The sequence below is a fragment of the Erpetoichthys calabaricus genome, chromosome 3, assembly GCF_900747795.2.
Source record: "Erpetoichthys calabaricus chromosome 3, fErpCal1.3, whole genome shotgun sequence".
NCBI classification, from domain to species: domain Eukaryota; kingdom Metazoa; phylum Chordata; class Cladistia; order Polypteriformes; family Polypteridae; genus Erpetoichthys; species Erpetoichthys calabaricus.
The window spans coordinates 290,942,322-290,960,603 of record NC_041396.2 but is presented as its reverse complement, the minus strand read 5'-3'; the positions used below and the strand labels follow the sequence as shown (position 1 = coordinate 290,960,603).

General features: G+C 39.2%; 1 protein-coding gene across 1 annotated transcript in view; it reads right to left on the bottom strand.

Annotated features, from left to right (window-relative positions):
• The window catches only part of myg1 (myg1 exonuclease), a 92,025-nt gene that overhangs the window by 33,976 nt on the left and 39,767 nt on the right, over positions 1 to 18,282 (bottom strand). The window contains exon 5 of the mRNA XM_028798514.2: positions 523 to 645. Within this exon, the coding sequence (XP_028654347.2) occupies positions 523 to 645 (123 nt within the window). The remainder of the gene's footprint in view (positions 1 to 522; positions 646 to 18,282) is intronic.

Below are 18,282 nucleotides of genomic sequence, written 5' to 3'. Positions count from 1 at the left end.
AAGCGGATACTTATGTGATCAATTATTTTGTATTTTTATATTTGTAATTAATTTAAACCACTTGGCATAGTTCTATTTTCACTTTCACATTAAACAGTCTTTCTCTGCTAATCCCTGTCAATGCAGCCAAATTAAACGCATTATGAATCAAGATTGTATAACAACGAAGTGTGAAAATTTCCAAGGGGGTGAATACTTTTTATAGGCACTGTATAAATAACATTCTCACACTCACTTAATTCTATTTTGGGTTGCTTGTGGCCAAGACCCTATCTTGGAAGCATCAGACGCCCCTCTCCACACTCACAACTGACCAATTTAGCATTACCAAATAACCTAACACAATAAAATTTCTTAGGTTATTGCAAAAACTGAAGTAGGAGGTCATAATTTAAAACATATTCAAAGTATTGTTCTGTTTGATGGATTAATTGCTTGTATTTCCAACCCCATACCCACAACTGCTGGGGTACTGTGACCCAAAACTATGGATAAATGGGGGGAATGCTGTTGCAAACATACCTCAGTCCTCTTGCGGATCGCTTCTTCCACAAGTGAGCGTGCTGGAAGCCAGGACTTGAAGTAAAAGTCGAGCCGATCGTGGAACTCCTTGCCTACCATTTCCATGGCCTTCTGGAATCCGTTCTACAAAAAGAAAATATTAGCATGTTAGCATTGTGCTCTGCAAGAAATGCTCTCTCTAATAATATCATATTTTTCATTGCTGTCCAAGTGTTAAGAACACAAAATTATTGTATGTTTCAGTGAGGTGAAGGTACTCCCCCCACCCCTCCTAAGGCAAATAACACCCTTTAAAATCTTATGTCATATTACAAACTTTAAATCAATACAAGTCAAATTAAGGTAAGGTCGCCCAGATTCCAGACTCGTGCTAGACTTGTGATTTGTAAACAAATAAGAACACTTCTCAAATTTTCAAATCTACTGACCTTGTATGTCTAAACCAAGGTTATATCTACTGTTGCAAGGCCACTTTTTAGGTATGAGAGTGTAACAGAAACTTGTTTATAGCTTGCTGTTAGGAAGAACTTTTATTTATGACTACACTTGATGTCCATTATATCAGGGCCTTCAAGCAGTCAGTCCTGTGGCTGCAAGTCCATCTACAGTATATCCCATACAGAAAGAGTCAAGAAGGTTTCAGTATTGTTCTACCAAATGTTAGAATGGACAAGATGCATGATTGGAGCCACTTTGACTGTGGTATGACTGATGGTGTCAGATGTGGTTTCAGTGTCTCAGAAACAGTTTCCCCTTGTGGTATTTTCAAGCTCTAAAGTCTCTAGAAGTTATGGAGAATGGAGCAAAAAAAAAAAATCAAGTGAGCAGCAGTTCTGTTAATGAGAAAAGTCAGAAGAGATTTACTGGACTAGTTCAAGGTAACAAAAAGGCCACAAAATCCTCAAATTATAGCTCTTTACAACAACAATATAGGTTGTTGGAAAGACATCTGTGGACACACAAGTTTTACCTTGAAAGCAGATGGGCTATGGCAGTGGAAGACTACAACGTGTTCCATTTTTGTTAGCAAGGTGCAGTGGGTATGTGATCATAAAAGCTCATCGATTGGTAAAACGTCACCCGGTCTGAGAAATCATGACTTTCACTGCAACATGTTAACAAAGGGTCCGAATTTGACCTAAGTATGAATCCAAGGATCCATGCTGTCTTGTGTCAACAGTACACGTGAGATGGTAGTGAAAGGGAAATGGTGCAGCAACTTGTTTCTTGGCACACATTAATCCTCATTATTGTCAACTATATTTACATTTACTTGCCTGGCAGACACTTATCCAAAGCAACTTACAAAGCAGGTAAACATAACTGAGTTACATTAGGCTAGAGCCTGTTTGCTCAGCAAGTGTAGTAGCCCAGGTAACACAAGTTGATTGTCACAAATGAAATTTACAATCATAGACAAAAATCGCTAAAGCAATTAAACTTAATGTAACATTAAATCAAGGATCAAATACTTTATCTCACAAAAGTGAGTACACCCCTCACATTATTGTAAATATTTTATTCTATCTTTTCATGGGACAACACTGAAGATATGACACTTTGATACAATGTAAAGTAGTCCGTGTACAGCTTGTATAACAGTGTAACTTTACTGTCCCCTCAAAATAACTCAACACCCAGCCATTAATGTCTAAACCACTGGCAACAAAAGTGAGTACACCCCTAAGTGAAAAATGTCCAAATTGTGCCCAAAGTGTCAATATTTTGTGTGGCCACCATCATTTTCCAGCACAGCCTTAACTCTCTTGGGCATGGAATTCACACGAGCTTCACAGGTTGGCACTCCTCCACTCCTCCATGACAGAGCTGGTGGATGTTAGAGACCTTGTGCTCCTCCACCTTCTGTTTGAGGATGCCCCACAGATGCTCAATAGGGTTTAGGTCTGGAGACATGCTTGGCCAGTCCAGCACCTTTACACTCAGTTTCTTTAGCAAGACAGTGGTCATCATGGAGGTGTGTTTGGGGTCATTATCATGTTCAGTTTCCGAAGGGAGGGGATCCCGCTCTGCTTCAGTATGTCACAGTACATGTTGGCATTCATGGTTCCCTCGGATAAGCAGGAGACAATGGATGGATGGATGGATGTATTGTACTTGTCTTTGTACTCCTCACCTGGTTGCCGTCACACATGCTTGACACCATCTGAACCAAATAGGTTTATCTTGGTCTCATCAGGCCACAGGACATGGTTCCAGTAATCCATGTCCTTAGTCTGCTTGTCTTCAGCAAACTGTTTGCGGGCTTTCTTGTGCATCATCTTTAGAAGAGGCTTTCTTCTGGGACAACAGCCATGCAGACCAATTTGATGCAGTGTGCGGCGGGCGTATAGTCTGAGCACTGACAGGCTGACCCTCCAACCCTTCAACCTCTGCAGCAATGCTGGCAGCACTCATACGTCTATTTTCAAAAGACAACCTCTGGATAGGACGCTGAGCACGTGCACTCAACTTCTTTGGTAGACCATGGCGAGGCCTGTTCTGAGTGGAACCTGTCCTGTCAAAACGCTGTATGGTCCTGGCCACCGTGCTGCAGCTTAGTTTCAGGGTGTTGGCAATCTTATAGCTGAGGCCATCTTTATGTAGAGCATTAATTCTTTTTTTCAGATCCTCAGAGAGTTCTTTGCCATGAGGTGCCATGTTGAACTTCCAGTGACCAGTATGAGAGTGTGAGAGTGATAACACACCTGAGACCTTGTAACACTAACGAGTCACATGACATCGGGGAGGGAAAACAGCTAATTGGGCACAATTTGGACATTTTTCCACTTAGAGGTGTACTCACTTTTGTTGCCAGTGTTTTAGACATTAATGGCTGTGTGTTGAGTTATTTTGAGGGAACAGCAAATTTATATTGTTATACAAGCTGAACATGGACTACTTTACATTGTATCAAAGTGTCATATCTTCAGTGTTGTCCCATGAAAAGATATAATAAAATATTTACAAAAATCTGAGGGGTTTACTCACTTTTGTGAGATACTGTATGACAGAGCACAGAGCATTTTTTGCAATCAATTAGACAGATATTCACAGAACAGATGGGTGTTCAATTGCTTCTTAAATACACTGAGGGAGTCAGCAGTTTGGATGGAGGTGGGAAGCTCGTTCCACCAACTAGGAATTACATAGGAAGAGTCTGGATTGAGACTTCATAACACACAGAGGCAGCATCACCAGATCCTGTTCACTGGTAGACCTGAGTGGGTGAGAAGGAGCATAGCACCATAGCATAGACTCCATATATGCAGGCGCTGATCCATTGATTAGTCTGTAGGCAAGCATCAGGGATTTGAACTTAATGTGTGTTGCTACTGGGAGCCAAAGTGACTTGCAGAGAGCAACTAAGCATCATCTGAATGCCAGAGTTTAACCAAGGGTTGCTGCTGATCGTAACATCCCTTTATCACCACCATCTAGCGTTCTCAAATGAATAATATAACAGGTCACTAGTGAATAGTCAGTTCATGAATGATTTACTCTTTTGAAAGACAATTTTCAGCGAGTTTTATGAATCAATTTGAGAGAGCTCAACAGGAGTGCTGTAGTGCATGTGTGATGTCGTCAGCGACTCATTTCACAGGTAGACGTTTAAAGTGCATGTGCAAGTACCACCCATCTGATTCAGGATTCTTGTTTATTTCACTTATGATTTTGTTCAAACGGAATTATTACTGGTGAATTAGAACTCTGTCACTGATTATTTTCTTTTTCATTATCCAAATACAGTACAGTATAGTAACAACACATTTATATTAGAATATACAATTATTTTGTACAGTTTGTTATTGGACTGGTCTTAAAGAGAATATACAGACATAATATTAAACTAATATGTTCATTTATGTCCTTTCATACATTCAAGATAAATTAGTCGCACAAAATTCAATTGATCAGCATGTTCAATATATAATTCTTATATAAATGTATAAAATTATTTGATTATATATTTCCAATGCAATATTTTATTTTTACTGCTGCTGTCTCCTGACTCTATTTATGGATCAAACAAATTCATGAAATGAATCACTCAAACATGTCATTTAAAAGAATTGAATCAGTAGAGTGGAATGAAATGCGTATTAGTATAGGTCATAAAGCACATATTGTCTCAAGGTGGTTCCATGAACATGACACTAACTACAGATTAATCCAAGGACCTGCACAGTCCACAGGTGCAATCTACAGTGGGTATACCAAGTCTACACACCTCTGTTAAAAATGGTAGGTTTTTGTAATGTAAAAGACAAACCAGATTAAACATGTCAGAACTTTTTCCACCTTTATTATGAAATTGCAATCTATACAAAGGTGGTGAAAACAACTCAAACTGTCTAGGAAAAAATAAATCAAAAACTTACAAAAATCTTATTGCTAAAGTATGCACACCCTGTCATAATTAAAAGATGTGGCGGTGTCCAGAATTAAGAACAAGATGTCCGCCCAGAACTGAAGACAAGGAACTGTATTCTCTGTCTGGTTTGATAACCCAATGTATCTGACTGTAAGGTCCTACAACAAATAGTGTGCACAGCAGAAAAGATCACTGGGGCCTCTCTACCCTCCACTAAAGACATCTTTATCAAATGTTACATCCACAAAGCCTACATCACTTTGAAGGTCCGCTCCATCCTTCCCACAGTCTCTTTGTCCAGCCATCAGACCAGATTCTGCATCCTTCATACGTCTGGGCTATGAGGTAGGGTAGCAAGACAAAAGCATTTTTTCATGAAGAATAACATTCAAACTCGTCTAGATTTTGAAAAGAGATGCATCCAGTATCACAAAACAATGTAGAAAAAAAAAAGTGTTATGTGTCCAGAAAGATGCGTGTTAGGTTCATCTAAACGAGTATCTTCTGAGTATGTGCAGATATCTGTGTGTGCCCTGTGATGACCTGAGGGTATCTATCCATAGTTGGTTCCAGCATCATGCTTCTTATTAAATAACAGATACAATTCAAAATTTTAATGTTGATGTTTAAATCTTAACACGTTAGTTCACCAATCCAGTTAGCAGATCCAACCATTTAAATTTAAATCACAGATGTACTTACTTCATCTGGCTTTTTAATGGTTTCTCCTGGACACATTCCTGGTTTTTATATATGTTTTAGTATATTGATTACGGTCTTGTTTTATGCTATGTTTATGCATTGGCATTATGTTATTTATAACTAATGTATAGTTCTAAACATACTCTTGTGTAAAGGGGGCACTTAAATAAAATCCTTGAATCCTTCACTTCATAGATTTGAACCCAGCCTTTTAGAAATGAGAAGCAGCAACACTAACAGCTGTGCCACCACATATTACTGATACCTCCTGTTCCTGGGTTTACCAAATGAAAGAATGAAAAAAATGAATTTACAATAGTTTAAGTTTTTTGACAGTATTGCCATATAGACTGACGCCAGTTCTGAGACAAACTTTGTGATCTCAGCAGCAAGCTGGCCAACAGTAGTGTGTTTAGCAAATGGGTGACATTACTGGCTGAATTCCACAGCAGGGCCGTTTGAGGTTTGCTGTTTAATAATCAGGATGTATGGCTATGTGAAAAACTTATCCAGGTAGTATTCTCTGCTTTGCTTTGGGTATTTTAGTCCACCATTTGATTGTCTTTCAACTCTGCCTCTCTCTTTTGTGAAGCACGTAGGAAGCAGGCAGCAGGAGATCTCATATTCACCTGCTATTACATCTGACATTATCCTCTGCTGTGCACAGTTTGATTGTGGGCAGCAATAAAATTTTTCTGCGGGACTTCACTCTCCCAGCTATGCTGCTTCTGAAATGCAGATTCACAGTGGAAAGCGGATTTTTCTATTGACCATGGATTTGTAATAGACACAGTGTGAAGTGGACTTAAATGGGATTGTCACTGTTCTGCACACTGAATAAGGTCAGCTAAACTTTGGTCTCTGACAGTTTCTTCAGTGCACAAGTAATGTCAAAACTATTCAGGCCAAGGGTGTTTACTGTGCACCTGGACTGGAAATATAGGTAAGTTCATGTGAAAAAGTAAGTAACGTTATGTGGACATATCAAGATTTGATCTTCAATTAAACAATATCTATAGATAAAGTGAAATAACATAATCATAATGCCACATTTGCATTTTGTAGTCAACTGTATAATTTAAATAAACATAAATGCAAATTTTACTTGAGAGAAAATTAAGTCCACCCCCACATTTATCACTACCTCAAATTAGAACCAGGAGCTCAAGATCAGGTGCAAATAATTAGAATATCATCACACCCTGTTCAGGGATTGTCCCTGCCTTGTGCCCTGTGCTTGCTGGGATAGGATTCAATTTCTCTGTGACCCTGCCCTGGATAAGAGGGATATGGAAATGGATGGATGGAGAAGATGTTTTCTGAACTTGTCGTATTTAAACCTCAGACATTTAGTTTTGTTTGCTCTCTGTTGCTGAGGTGTATTTTATCACCATGTCTAGATCAAAGGAGTTCTCAAAAGCCTTCAGAAAAAAGGTTGCAGATGGAAGGAATTTTAAAAAGAGCTTCAAATAACTGGAAATCAGCCATTCTAATGTCTAGAAGATTATCTACAAATGCAGAAGATTTGAAAAAAGGCTGTCAACCTGTCCAAGTCAGGCTGCCCCAGCAAGTACAGACCGAGAGGAGTTCACAAGATGCTGACTGAGTTCCACCTGGTAATCTAAGAATACTGGATGCTTAACGTGAACAAGGTCATATTATTGTTGCTTTCCTAATACAGTATTTGTATTCTGCTTTCTTATACATTGGGCATATGTATCCAGCAGGGGGCGGTAGCTCCCTTGTTGGAATAAGTTCTTTTGTAACTAGGGGGCTCCGCCCCCTGCTCGCTTCGCTCGCCAACCCCTGGTGGTGGGAATGACAAAGAGCGTGATGTATGAATGAGATATAGAATAGTGTGACGGTGTAGATGATGCAAATAGAAAGCAAACAATAAAGTGTGTGGCACAGTGTAAAGGTTTATTGGAAAATTTCTTTGTACACGCCGTTTAAGTGTAAAAGGTAATTCCAGCTCAGAACTTGTAAGGTCAATGAAGATGGTTATTGTTGTGATCAGAGTCAAGTTTGTCAGAGCTTCGAAAGAGTTGTGTCTCTCCAGGAAGTAATGGAATGACTTGGGTATTTATGTTTTCCACATTAATATTTTTTGGATATAATATAGTGCGTTGTGTTAAAAGGGGCATTTGGTCTAATGAGATTGCTGTTCCAAATCTCTCTGTAACTAAGTCGTCGCAGATAAAGGCTTGAGGAATTGTAATAATATGTGGCTGAAGTCCATCTGTATTGGTGAGTGTACCATCTCTCAGTTGTAATAAGCAATTGTTATGATCTGGTTCTGGACATCGTATCTTTTTTACTAACTGTATCTTTTGAAAGCAATGCCAATTGTCTGCGTATTTTAAGGTGCACTGAACAATAGCTGAGTGCATGGCATGTGGAAGAATAGCTAATCACTGTCTAAAATCTCCTCCTCATAAAAGTACCTTTCCTCCAAATCGAATATTATTATTCATAAACGTTTGTAGAAGTTTATGAATGGTGTTGAGTAAGTGACTTCATGCCATTGTACATTCATCAATAAACAACATTTTTTGAAGACGGATGTAACGTGCAGTGCCACCGTTAATGTTCATAGTGGATACCGATTTGTAGGATCTAATGCAGTTGATAAAGATTTCACTTTCAGGTACATCGTTAGTTAGTATCTTCTGTAGATATTCAGTATATGAATGTAAAGAAGGCAGTCTAATTTGACCCTTTTGACAACAACGTGTAAATGTATTACTTGTATTGCCAGTTGTTTCTTCAGGGACGTGAACTGAATGACAATGATTGCAAATGACATTCATTAATCCGAATGAATTTTCCCGGTGTATGTTTTGCTTGTGCCGTTTGAGAGGCGCGTTGTTGCATGTGTAGTATTTGGGACGTGTTGTTTTGGAGCTGTAATCGATTTGCCTGTGCTGTGTGAGACGCCCGTTGTAGCCTTCCTTGCCGTTAATGTATGTCCGAGACGGGAGGTGTTTCGTTTTGAATCCGTGCCTGTTGCGATGCAGCACTTTGATTGATAGCTTGCGTCATGTGGATCTAGGATGTAGATTTGTGCATATTTGCGTTGTTGATTTGTTTCAGGGTGCACTGTTCCAATGCGATGCAGTATTTGTGCACATATGTGAAAGCAGTATGGGCCATTGCCTTTTGGTGGCCTGATATTTACTCCGGTAGATGCAAAACCAAATGAACTATTGTAGGATCTAACGCAGTTCATAAAGTTTTTACTTTTAGGTACATCGTTAGTTAGAAGCTTTAGTTGAGCTTTGCGTTTTTGGAGTCGAGACATTTTTTCTTTTAGAAATATGGATAAGTAATAAGGAGAATTGCACTCACTGTTAATATTGAGCCTTTTCTGCGGTTGAACGGTTAATAGTGCCTCATTGTAATGAGATCCACCTATGCTGCATAGCCGTCTATTTTGTTGTTTCTTTCGTGATCGTGTGTTTGTTCCTGTTATCCTTTCCTTTTCGTTTTGTACCCGTGACCGTGTATTCATGACTTGTTTCTTTCTCAGCATCCGAAATATGGATAAGTAATAAGGAGGATCGCAGTCACTGTTAATATGTTTCCTTTTCTGCACTTGAACGGTTAATAGTGCTTTATTGTAAGGAGATCCACCTATGCTGACACCTATGCTGTCTAGTCTGAAGGTGTTGACGTTCACTTTAGAATATGTGGCTTTGGGTGTGACTTCTTATGAATGTGTGTGTGGGGGGGGGGGGTTGAGGATTGTTGTTGCGCGAGCGTCTTCTTTCTTTTTGTGTTCCTGTGTCTTGTTGAATCCCCCTCTTTGTGTGTGTCCCGTCCCTCGCTTGTAGGGTCTGTGGGGTGGTTTTGTGTTTCTTTTTTTTGTGTTCCATGGGCTTGTTGAATCTCCCTCTTGGTGTGTGTCCCGTCCGGTGCCTGTAGGGGGGGGGGGGGGGGGGGGGTGCCTTGCTGTTGTGCGCGAGCCTCTTTTTTTTTTTTTTTCGTTTCGTGTGCAATGTGTTTCGTGCTTTTCCTGCGTTTGACTTTGCGCCTCATTTCTCCTTTTTGTATGTGCTCACTCCTTTTTTCTGTGGTCTTGTCCGCCACTCGCGGCCCCTCATCCGCCTTTGTCGCCCTCTTTTGTCCGCCTTTCTCCGACTCTCGCGGACTCTTTTTGCGCCTGCGCCTCTCGCGGACCCTTATCCGCCTCTCTCGCCCTCTTTTGTCCGCCTTTCTCGGCTCCTCAGACCGACTCTCGCGGACTCTTTTGCGCCTGCGCAGTACGTCTTTTTGCAGCTACGGCCCATGGCCGGATGTGCCTGCGTCCATCATCCGGTTTAGCATTCTCGGTTAGTAATATGGATTGCGGCATGTTACATAAACCAAAACTATATAGATATGATTTTAAAAGGTGATTCCCATCCCTTAGTGATACGGTGGTAAGAAATCACATAGAAGAAATAACTTGGCTTGCTTTAATGACGGTTTATGCAGCATAACAGACGAGGAAGCCATGACAAGACCATTTGGGAGTGGGGGTCCGATGCGTAGAGTCGGCCATTATTGTTGCTGCATTGGAAGGATTTTCCGGATCGGATGATGGTATCTCATCCGTTTGTCAGCTTCAAAGGTGTGCCAGGCAATGTTCCAAAGCTTTATACTCTTTCTCCACGTGCAGGCCCCCACTTAGGTAAATCATGAAATTACAAACAAGGAAAAGAAGATCCAATAAATGCGGACTCTAACACACAGAAATAGTGCACGTTGCCCATTTAGCAGTTTGTCCTTAACTTGTCTCGTCTTAAAAAGCTTGCCTAGCAGTTCTTATATTTTGAACTCCCATGTGCTAAATCTAGCTTTGTGTTAGCTGTACATGTGAGTAGAAAGGAAAAGTTGATTTAAAATATTTGCACAGAGCACAGTGACATATTAAACTTATATTCTGATTACAGCATATTATCTACAATACATGAATAGATGTGCAAGTTTCTCTCCCGTCTGTTCCAGTGTTCTGTCTAGATACCTGGTTACAGGTGTAAGAGAAAGAGGGTTGCATCAACCCTGACAGTGTGGTAAGAGTCTGGGATTTGGGTCATTCTGTTATGGTCTATACAGTATAATAAATAGTGTAAAGAGGAGAAAAGGATCACTCTAGGACTCTACCACAACAATACACTTGCATTTAGATTTCCTTACAGGACAGAATGACTCATGAAGCATTTCCTATTCTTTGCAGTGGTTAACATGATGAAACAAATTGGGTTGCTGGACGGTTTTTAACTGTCAACTGTTGGGTGTCACTTGCTCATTGACAATTATTTTATTTTCCATTGCCTTTTCTACTTATCTTTTATGGCCATCTCGTGAATTTAGATCTAATAAATCACATCTGGAATGGTGGTTTATTTTTTATTAGTAGTAGTATTTACATTTTTATGTTTCTCTATAACATTCCCAGTGCTACTCTTTTTTTGTGGTGGGCACTGCCATTTTGTGAGATTTTGTGTAACTGTTGCCATGGATACTCTGGATAATGTGTTACTTGGGATGTTACTATTGGATGGAATAAAAGCCAACTGTTGACATAAGTTCCCTATCTGAGATTGTGGATAACCAACTGAAAAACAACTGCGAATTCCACGTCTCTGGCTTTTCAACTTTTGACATGTCTTTGACTTTGTATTTCTTCCCTTGTATGGGCACTGTTTGGTTCTTGTTTATTATCAGAATTGATCATTGCTTTGCTTAATTGCTACTCTTGCTCTCCAGATCTTTTAAGCTCTATGCTATATTTGCAGTACACGTAGCACACCACTGACTTTCAACATATTTTACAAATTACAGTTTCATGGTAAATATTTCCTTTAACTGAAAACAACCCACCTCAACCGGAGCAAAGTTAAGCCATGTTGGCCAAAAAATCTACAGTTGTGCATTCGAAGCTTGAGGGTTTTTCTGTGTCTATCTGATTTGTTGTCACTCAATATTTCTAATCATTAACCGTTAATGTTGGTTATAGTGCCGTAAGCGTACCTGTATTACAGGCACTGCATCAAAACATCGAAAACCAAATAAATCATTTGACAGGCTTTGGTATTGTAAGAAAATTCTCTGACTGGCTTATGCAGAGGTTTACTTGATAATGCAAGGTGGTGTTTCGTAAGCGTAACAATACTGATGTCATCACAAACTATATATCACATCACCCATTCCTACTTGCCACAGATCTGCCCCTATTTGACAATGATTATCGCAATGTCATATGCCAGCATGAGTGTGCCAAATACACAGGAACAACTACGTACACCCAAGAGGTCACAGCAGGCACAATCCCGACACTGATCTAATGCTACCAGAGGTATTTGCGGCAGCAGGTAAGTGTGGATTGTATACAATCAGTAACAAAACTATACAAATAATGAAATTCTTGGTAGAAGTAGCCAGCTATACATCAGCCTCACATATATTGTGCATTTTTTAAAGCAACATGTTTCACAAAGCAATGAACAGGCCCACTGCATCAGCAGCTGGATTAAGACATATTTTTGAGAGGAAATAATACCTTCAGAGAGTAAGTGATGTTCTGCCACTGTAAATGAACAGTTTTCATTGAGCTGTGGATATTTTATGTTGATATAATTATTTTTTTATTGTTGCAAACTAGGATTATGGTGAATAATGATTCAACATCAATAATGCTTATTAAAATACAGAAATGCTTAACTCTATAAAGGGAAGTCTACTAATGCAGTGTTGGTCAATGCATACTGTTTTAATAGTTTGGCTCTTTTGAATCTATAAATAATTAATATTTTTTATTACAAAAGAATTAAAATAAGCTCCTAACTAATTTCATTTTCTATATTATTGTTCTAGAGAATAATTTTAATCATATTTTAAAAGATATTTTGAGTCAATAATTATTGATTTTAAAGGACTTAGAATCTCAGGTGTAATTTCCTTTTTTAATATAGTCCATTAGTTTTCTGATTAGACAGCTCAAGGTCATGACAGCCAGTGACTAATCTGATAGCAATGGTTACCAGGTGGAAATCATCTCTGAAAAAGGTGCCAGTTCACGCTAGGGCACACTTGCTTATAAAAAGCCAGTTTTAATTTGCCAAATGTTTAAAATGCACACCTTTAGGATATGGGAAGAAAACCCACACCGTCAAAGAGAATGTGAAAACTCCATTCCCACAGATGGAACAGTTCACCTACATTATATAACATCAAGTGGCTGTCATTGTCATAGCGGTAAGGATGCATTCAAGCACTGATAGTGTCCTGTTTTGAATTCTAAGTATTTTATATTATAAAGTATGCTTTTCAAATACATTTTTGCAGAAAGTTGTACTTAGAATGTCATTGTGTTATTAAACATACTAAGAGGGTCATTTGACTTGATCAGACACCAGCTGCCATGCATATTGTGTCCTACGTAAATGATTTGCTTTTCTGCTTCTCGTCAGGAAGTTGGTATATTTAAAAAGGACCTTGTTGCTATTGTCCTTTGCAACATATAGCATTTTGATTCACCACCTTAATGTTAGCATACTTTTCAGTGCAAAATTACTTGTCATAAATAAAACATGTAACTCCCAACACCATACGGTATACACAAAAATTAATTTTGTGTGTTTTGTTTACACAAATTTACATGACATCACCTGGTTACACGGTACGCATGTCCTGTGTTATTTTAGTGATGTAGGAAAGAGGCCAGTCAGGACACAATCCTATGACCCTACTCTATCATGCTTCTCCTCTCAACTCCACTCCATTAGTAACAAAGCACAGTACATATGGGTAGATTTAAAGAGTGAAGAGTCTTCCAGCTTACACTGTAATAATAAATATTATAGAATTTTAATTGCTTTTCAAAGTGCACTTGCACTTCAGAGCTTAGAGCACTACACAATAATTACAAATACACAAAGACTAAAAGACATGTAACACAAACATCATGTAACCCACACAGAGACGCATCATGCAAAATATACAAATAAATATCACAGGACATCACATTCTTAAACCCGCTTATTAGATTTCAGGATCAATGAGAGATGGAGCCTATCCGGAATGGGCACATGGCAGGCAATGGCCCTGGATAGGGTGATGGTTCAATGCAAATACTCACTCACTCACTCACTCACTCAGGTTCAGAATTTGTAATGACACATTCAGAAGTAGAGAAATAAAATGGAAAAGACTTTGAAATGGTCAATCAAAATAATTTTTATAAAGAAAATAGGAGAATGAAATAGGTTCAGCCTCAGAAGCAACTATAACAAGCGCAAGCTATGTTAAAATAAGTCTTCAGTCATGATTAAAATGTTTAGAGGGGAAATGGAAAAATTCAGTTTGATTTTACTGAAAGATCAAACATTTGAATTTTGGGCCCAAACTTCAGTTATTCTCCAAAGGGAAGACTTGAAAAAAAATGTTGAGGGGGCTGCCATTTTTTCTAAGAAGCTATTGAGGCAACCAGGGCCCATTCTTCAGGCAGGTTGTAATGATGACATGCTGCCTGAAGGGGGGGGCCTCAGTTGTCTTGAAAGCTGGCATATTATAATTGTTTCAGTTAGCCAGTAAAAGGTGTCACCTTGCTTAACTTCTCATTGCATCCATAATGGCTAACACAGTACAACACCCTACTACTTCTAAGAAGGCTTTAAAGAACAAGACAAGTGTTACTAGGCCTTTGGACTGAATGCTGAGCACATACTGTGTCATGTATTGCCTAGACATCTATTGGCTATGAGAAACAATCTATACTAATTAATAAAAGGCAAAGCCCTCACTGACTCACTGACTGACTGACTGACTCACTCACTCACTCACTCACTCATCACTAATTGTCCAACTTCCCGTGTAGGTGGAAGGCTAAAATTTGGCAGGCTGATTCCTTATAGCTTACTTACAAAAGTTAGGCAGGTTTCATTTCGAAATTCAACGCGTAATGGTCATAACTGGAACCTCTTTTTTGACAATATACCGTAATGGACGGCAGCTTGATGGCCATGGGAGGCGGAGTTGAGTGTCACGTCATCACGCCTCCCACATAATCACGTGAAAAGACTGTGAATGCAGTAGGGAGAAATGAAGTAAGAGCCGCAAACAGCGAAGAAAAAAAAATTCATTAAACAATTGAGAAGGGGAGCGAGTGAAGCATACAAGCATCTTCATAAGGGAAACAAAGCACCGTGTAAAACGTAAGTTTAAATTAAGTTTATTGAAACGCTCCGTTAAGGATTGCAATAACATATTCGCGAGATAAAAGAACGCAGTAGGGAGAAATGAAGGAAGAGCCGCAAACAGCGAAGAGCAAAAAATTCATTAAACAATTGAGAAGGGAGCGAGTAAAGCATACAAGCATGTTCATAAGGGAAACAAAGCACGGTGTAAAATGTAGGTTTAAATTAAGTTTATAGAAACCGCTCCCGCTGCGGATTGCAATAACATATTCGAGAGATAAAAGTTTAATGAGAGACACGAGGTATAAACGAACCACACGCCGTGGCGCAACGTTAGGGGCAACAGTTTCAACCATTCTATGATCTGCTTCTCGCAACTGAAAGACGGCACATGGCGGATGTTAGCCGACTTGTAGGGGCTTCAACTCTGGCGCTGACAATAGAGATTCGATTCACGAGAGGGGATGCAGTGAGTGTGTATGCCTGATAAGCCCAGAATTAGGGAGAAACACGTGTCGAATACTCTTTGCATTATTTGAAAGTAAACTATTAAAAACCATTCTATGATCAGCTTCTGGGAACAGAAAGAGGGCACGTGGCGGATGTAAGGCGACTTCCTGACCAACCACAAGCGTAACCTGGCAGGTAACCACCCATACAGTCAGATTGTGATTCAGAAAACGAATGCCATGAATGTAATTACCCACGATCTACATACTGTCAAATAAACGAAACACACGCCGTAGCGCGACAGCTGTGAAAAGCGAGGTTCACAAAAAAACAGATCCTTAACAAATTGTTATTGGTATATTTTCGATCCGTTTAAAAAGGTTTTCTTTTTCTTCTTAAAAAATTAAAAGCAGTACTTCGCCACAACGAAGCGTGAGAATTTGGCTATATATATCTGCTTCTCGCAATTAAAAGAGGGCACGTGGCGGATTTAGACGACTTCATGACCAAACATAAGTGTTACCTGCCAGGTAGGGTTACCACTTTTAATACAAAAAAAATAAGGGACGCATACTGCAGCGGGTGCCACATCTCAGTGCCAACAGTTTGCAGACTCTACTTAAAAGACCCGCCCTCCTCACTGACAGTTAAAAAGACCAATCAAACTAACGATGACATCAAGTATTACCCAATCAAAAGTAGGAAAGGAGGCATCTTCATAAAATGCGTGTGGGATGATTTGCATGAGACGCTGCTTTAAAAAAAAATGATAAAAAAAATACGGGACAAATCCCGTCCCGTATTGATTCAAACGGGACGCGCAATTTCATTCTCAATGCGGCACGATTCCGTATTTTAAAGGACGGGTGGCAACCCTACAGTGCCAGGTAACCACCCATACAATCAGATTGTGATTCAGACTAGGAATGCAATGAATGTAATTACCCCGATCTACATACAAGGCGAAAGTCTTGCAACATTCAAAGATGATGGTTTGGGATAAGTACACCATACAACATAAAAGAGCTTATGAAGCCTTGAACCGAAAAAAGCAAGATCTCAGAGATCTTAAAAAAAAATAGGAGGTAATGTCGTTTTTACTCGCTGTAGATTTTAGTCAAACATTACCAGTTATTCCACGAGGGAGACCAGCAGATGAACTCAACGCGTGTTTAAAATCCATGCTTCTCCCACGCTCGGTTATATGTTGCGTGTTCTCGGGTAGGTACACCAAAAATGGTATACATTTAAGCATGTAATGGGCAAAGAAAAAATGATGTATACCCGAAGGCACTGCAGTAGTACTTAATGTTAACTTTACTTCTTAAATGTTAATGTTTACTGTTTAATAATTTATACGCTTCTTATTATATTGTTCAAATTCTTTTATCAAAATACCTGTGACAGCACAAATGCACGATAACATGGAGTGAATACACCAGTACGCATCTGCCCACGGCCTCCATGGTGGTGCGCAGATAGGAGTTGATTCTACAATAAAATAAAAAATAAAGATAAAAAGAGTAATATAATCATAACCCATAAAGCGGATAGTAGACGTGACGTACTATATGTGTACCAGATTTCAAGTCAATAGGTTAAACGGTTTGCGAGCTACAGGTGATTAAAATCCTGGACAGACAAACAAATAGCCACGGTAGCTAATTACAGAAGAAGATTTTACAGTTTAATAATTTATATTATATGAAATGTGCTTCTTATATATTACTTCATATTCTCATATGATAATGATGTTAATGTTGTTTATATTGATTTCTTATGTATTGAAACTGCATGTATGTGTGTATATGTATGTGGATATATATATATATATATATATAATATATTAATATATATATTTTATATAGTATATATACATACAGTGGTGTGAAAAAACTATTTGCCCCCTTCTGATTTCTTATTCTTTTGCATGTTTTGTCACACAAAATGTTTCTGATCATCATACACATTTAACCATTAGTCAAATATAACACAAGTAAACACATAATGCAGTTTGTAAATGGTGGTTTTTATTATTTAGGGAGAAAAAAAAAATCCAAACCTACATGGCCCCTGTGTGAAAAAGTAATTGCCCCCTGAACCTAATAACTGGTTGGGCCACCCTTAGCAGCAATAACTGCAATCAAGCGTTTGCGATAACTTGCAATGAGTCCTTTACAGCGCTCTGGAGGAATTTTGGCCCACTCATCTTAGCAAAATTGTTGTAATTCAGCTTTATTTGAGGGTTTTCTAGCATGAACCGCCTTTTTTAAGGTCATGCCATTAGCATCTCAATTGGATTCAGGTCAGGACTTTGACTAGGCCACACCAAAGTCTTCATTTTGTTTTTCTTCAGCCATTCAGAGGTGGATTTGCTGGTGTGTTTTGGGTCATTGACCTGTTGCAGCACCCAAGATCGCTTCAGCTTGAGTTGACGAACAGATGGCCGGACATTCTCCTTCAGGATTTTTTTGGGTAGACAGTAGAATTCATGGTTCCATCTATCACAGCAAGCCTTCCAGGTCCTGAAGCAGCAAACAACCCCAGACCATCACGCTACCACCACCATATTTTACTGTTGGTATGATGTTCTTTTTCTGAAATGCTGTGTTCCTTTTACGCCAGATGTAACGGGACATTTGCCTTCCAAAAAGTTCAACTTTTGTCTCATCAGTCCACAAGGTATTTTCCCAAAAGTCTTGGCAATCATTGAGATGTTTCTTAGCAAAATTGAGACGAGCCCTAATGTTCTTTTTGCTTAACAGTGGTTTGCGTCTTGGAAATCTGCCATGCAGGCCGTTTTTGCCCAGTCTCTTTCTTATGGTGGAGTCATTGAACACTGACCTTAATTGAGGCAAGTGAGGCCTGCAGTTCTTTAGACGTTGTCCTGGGGTCTTTGTGACCTCTCGGATGAGTCATCTCTGCGCTCTTGGGGTAATTTTGGTCGGCCGGCCACTCCTGGAAGGTTCACCACTGTTCCATGTTTTTGCCATTTGTAGATAATGGCTCTCACTGTGGTTCGCTGGAGTCCCCAAAGCTTTAGAAATGGCTTTATAA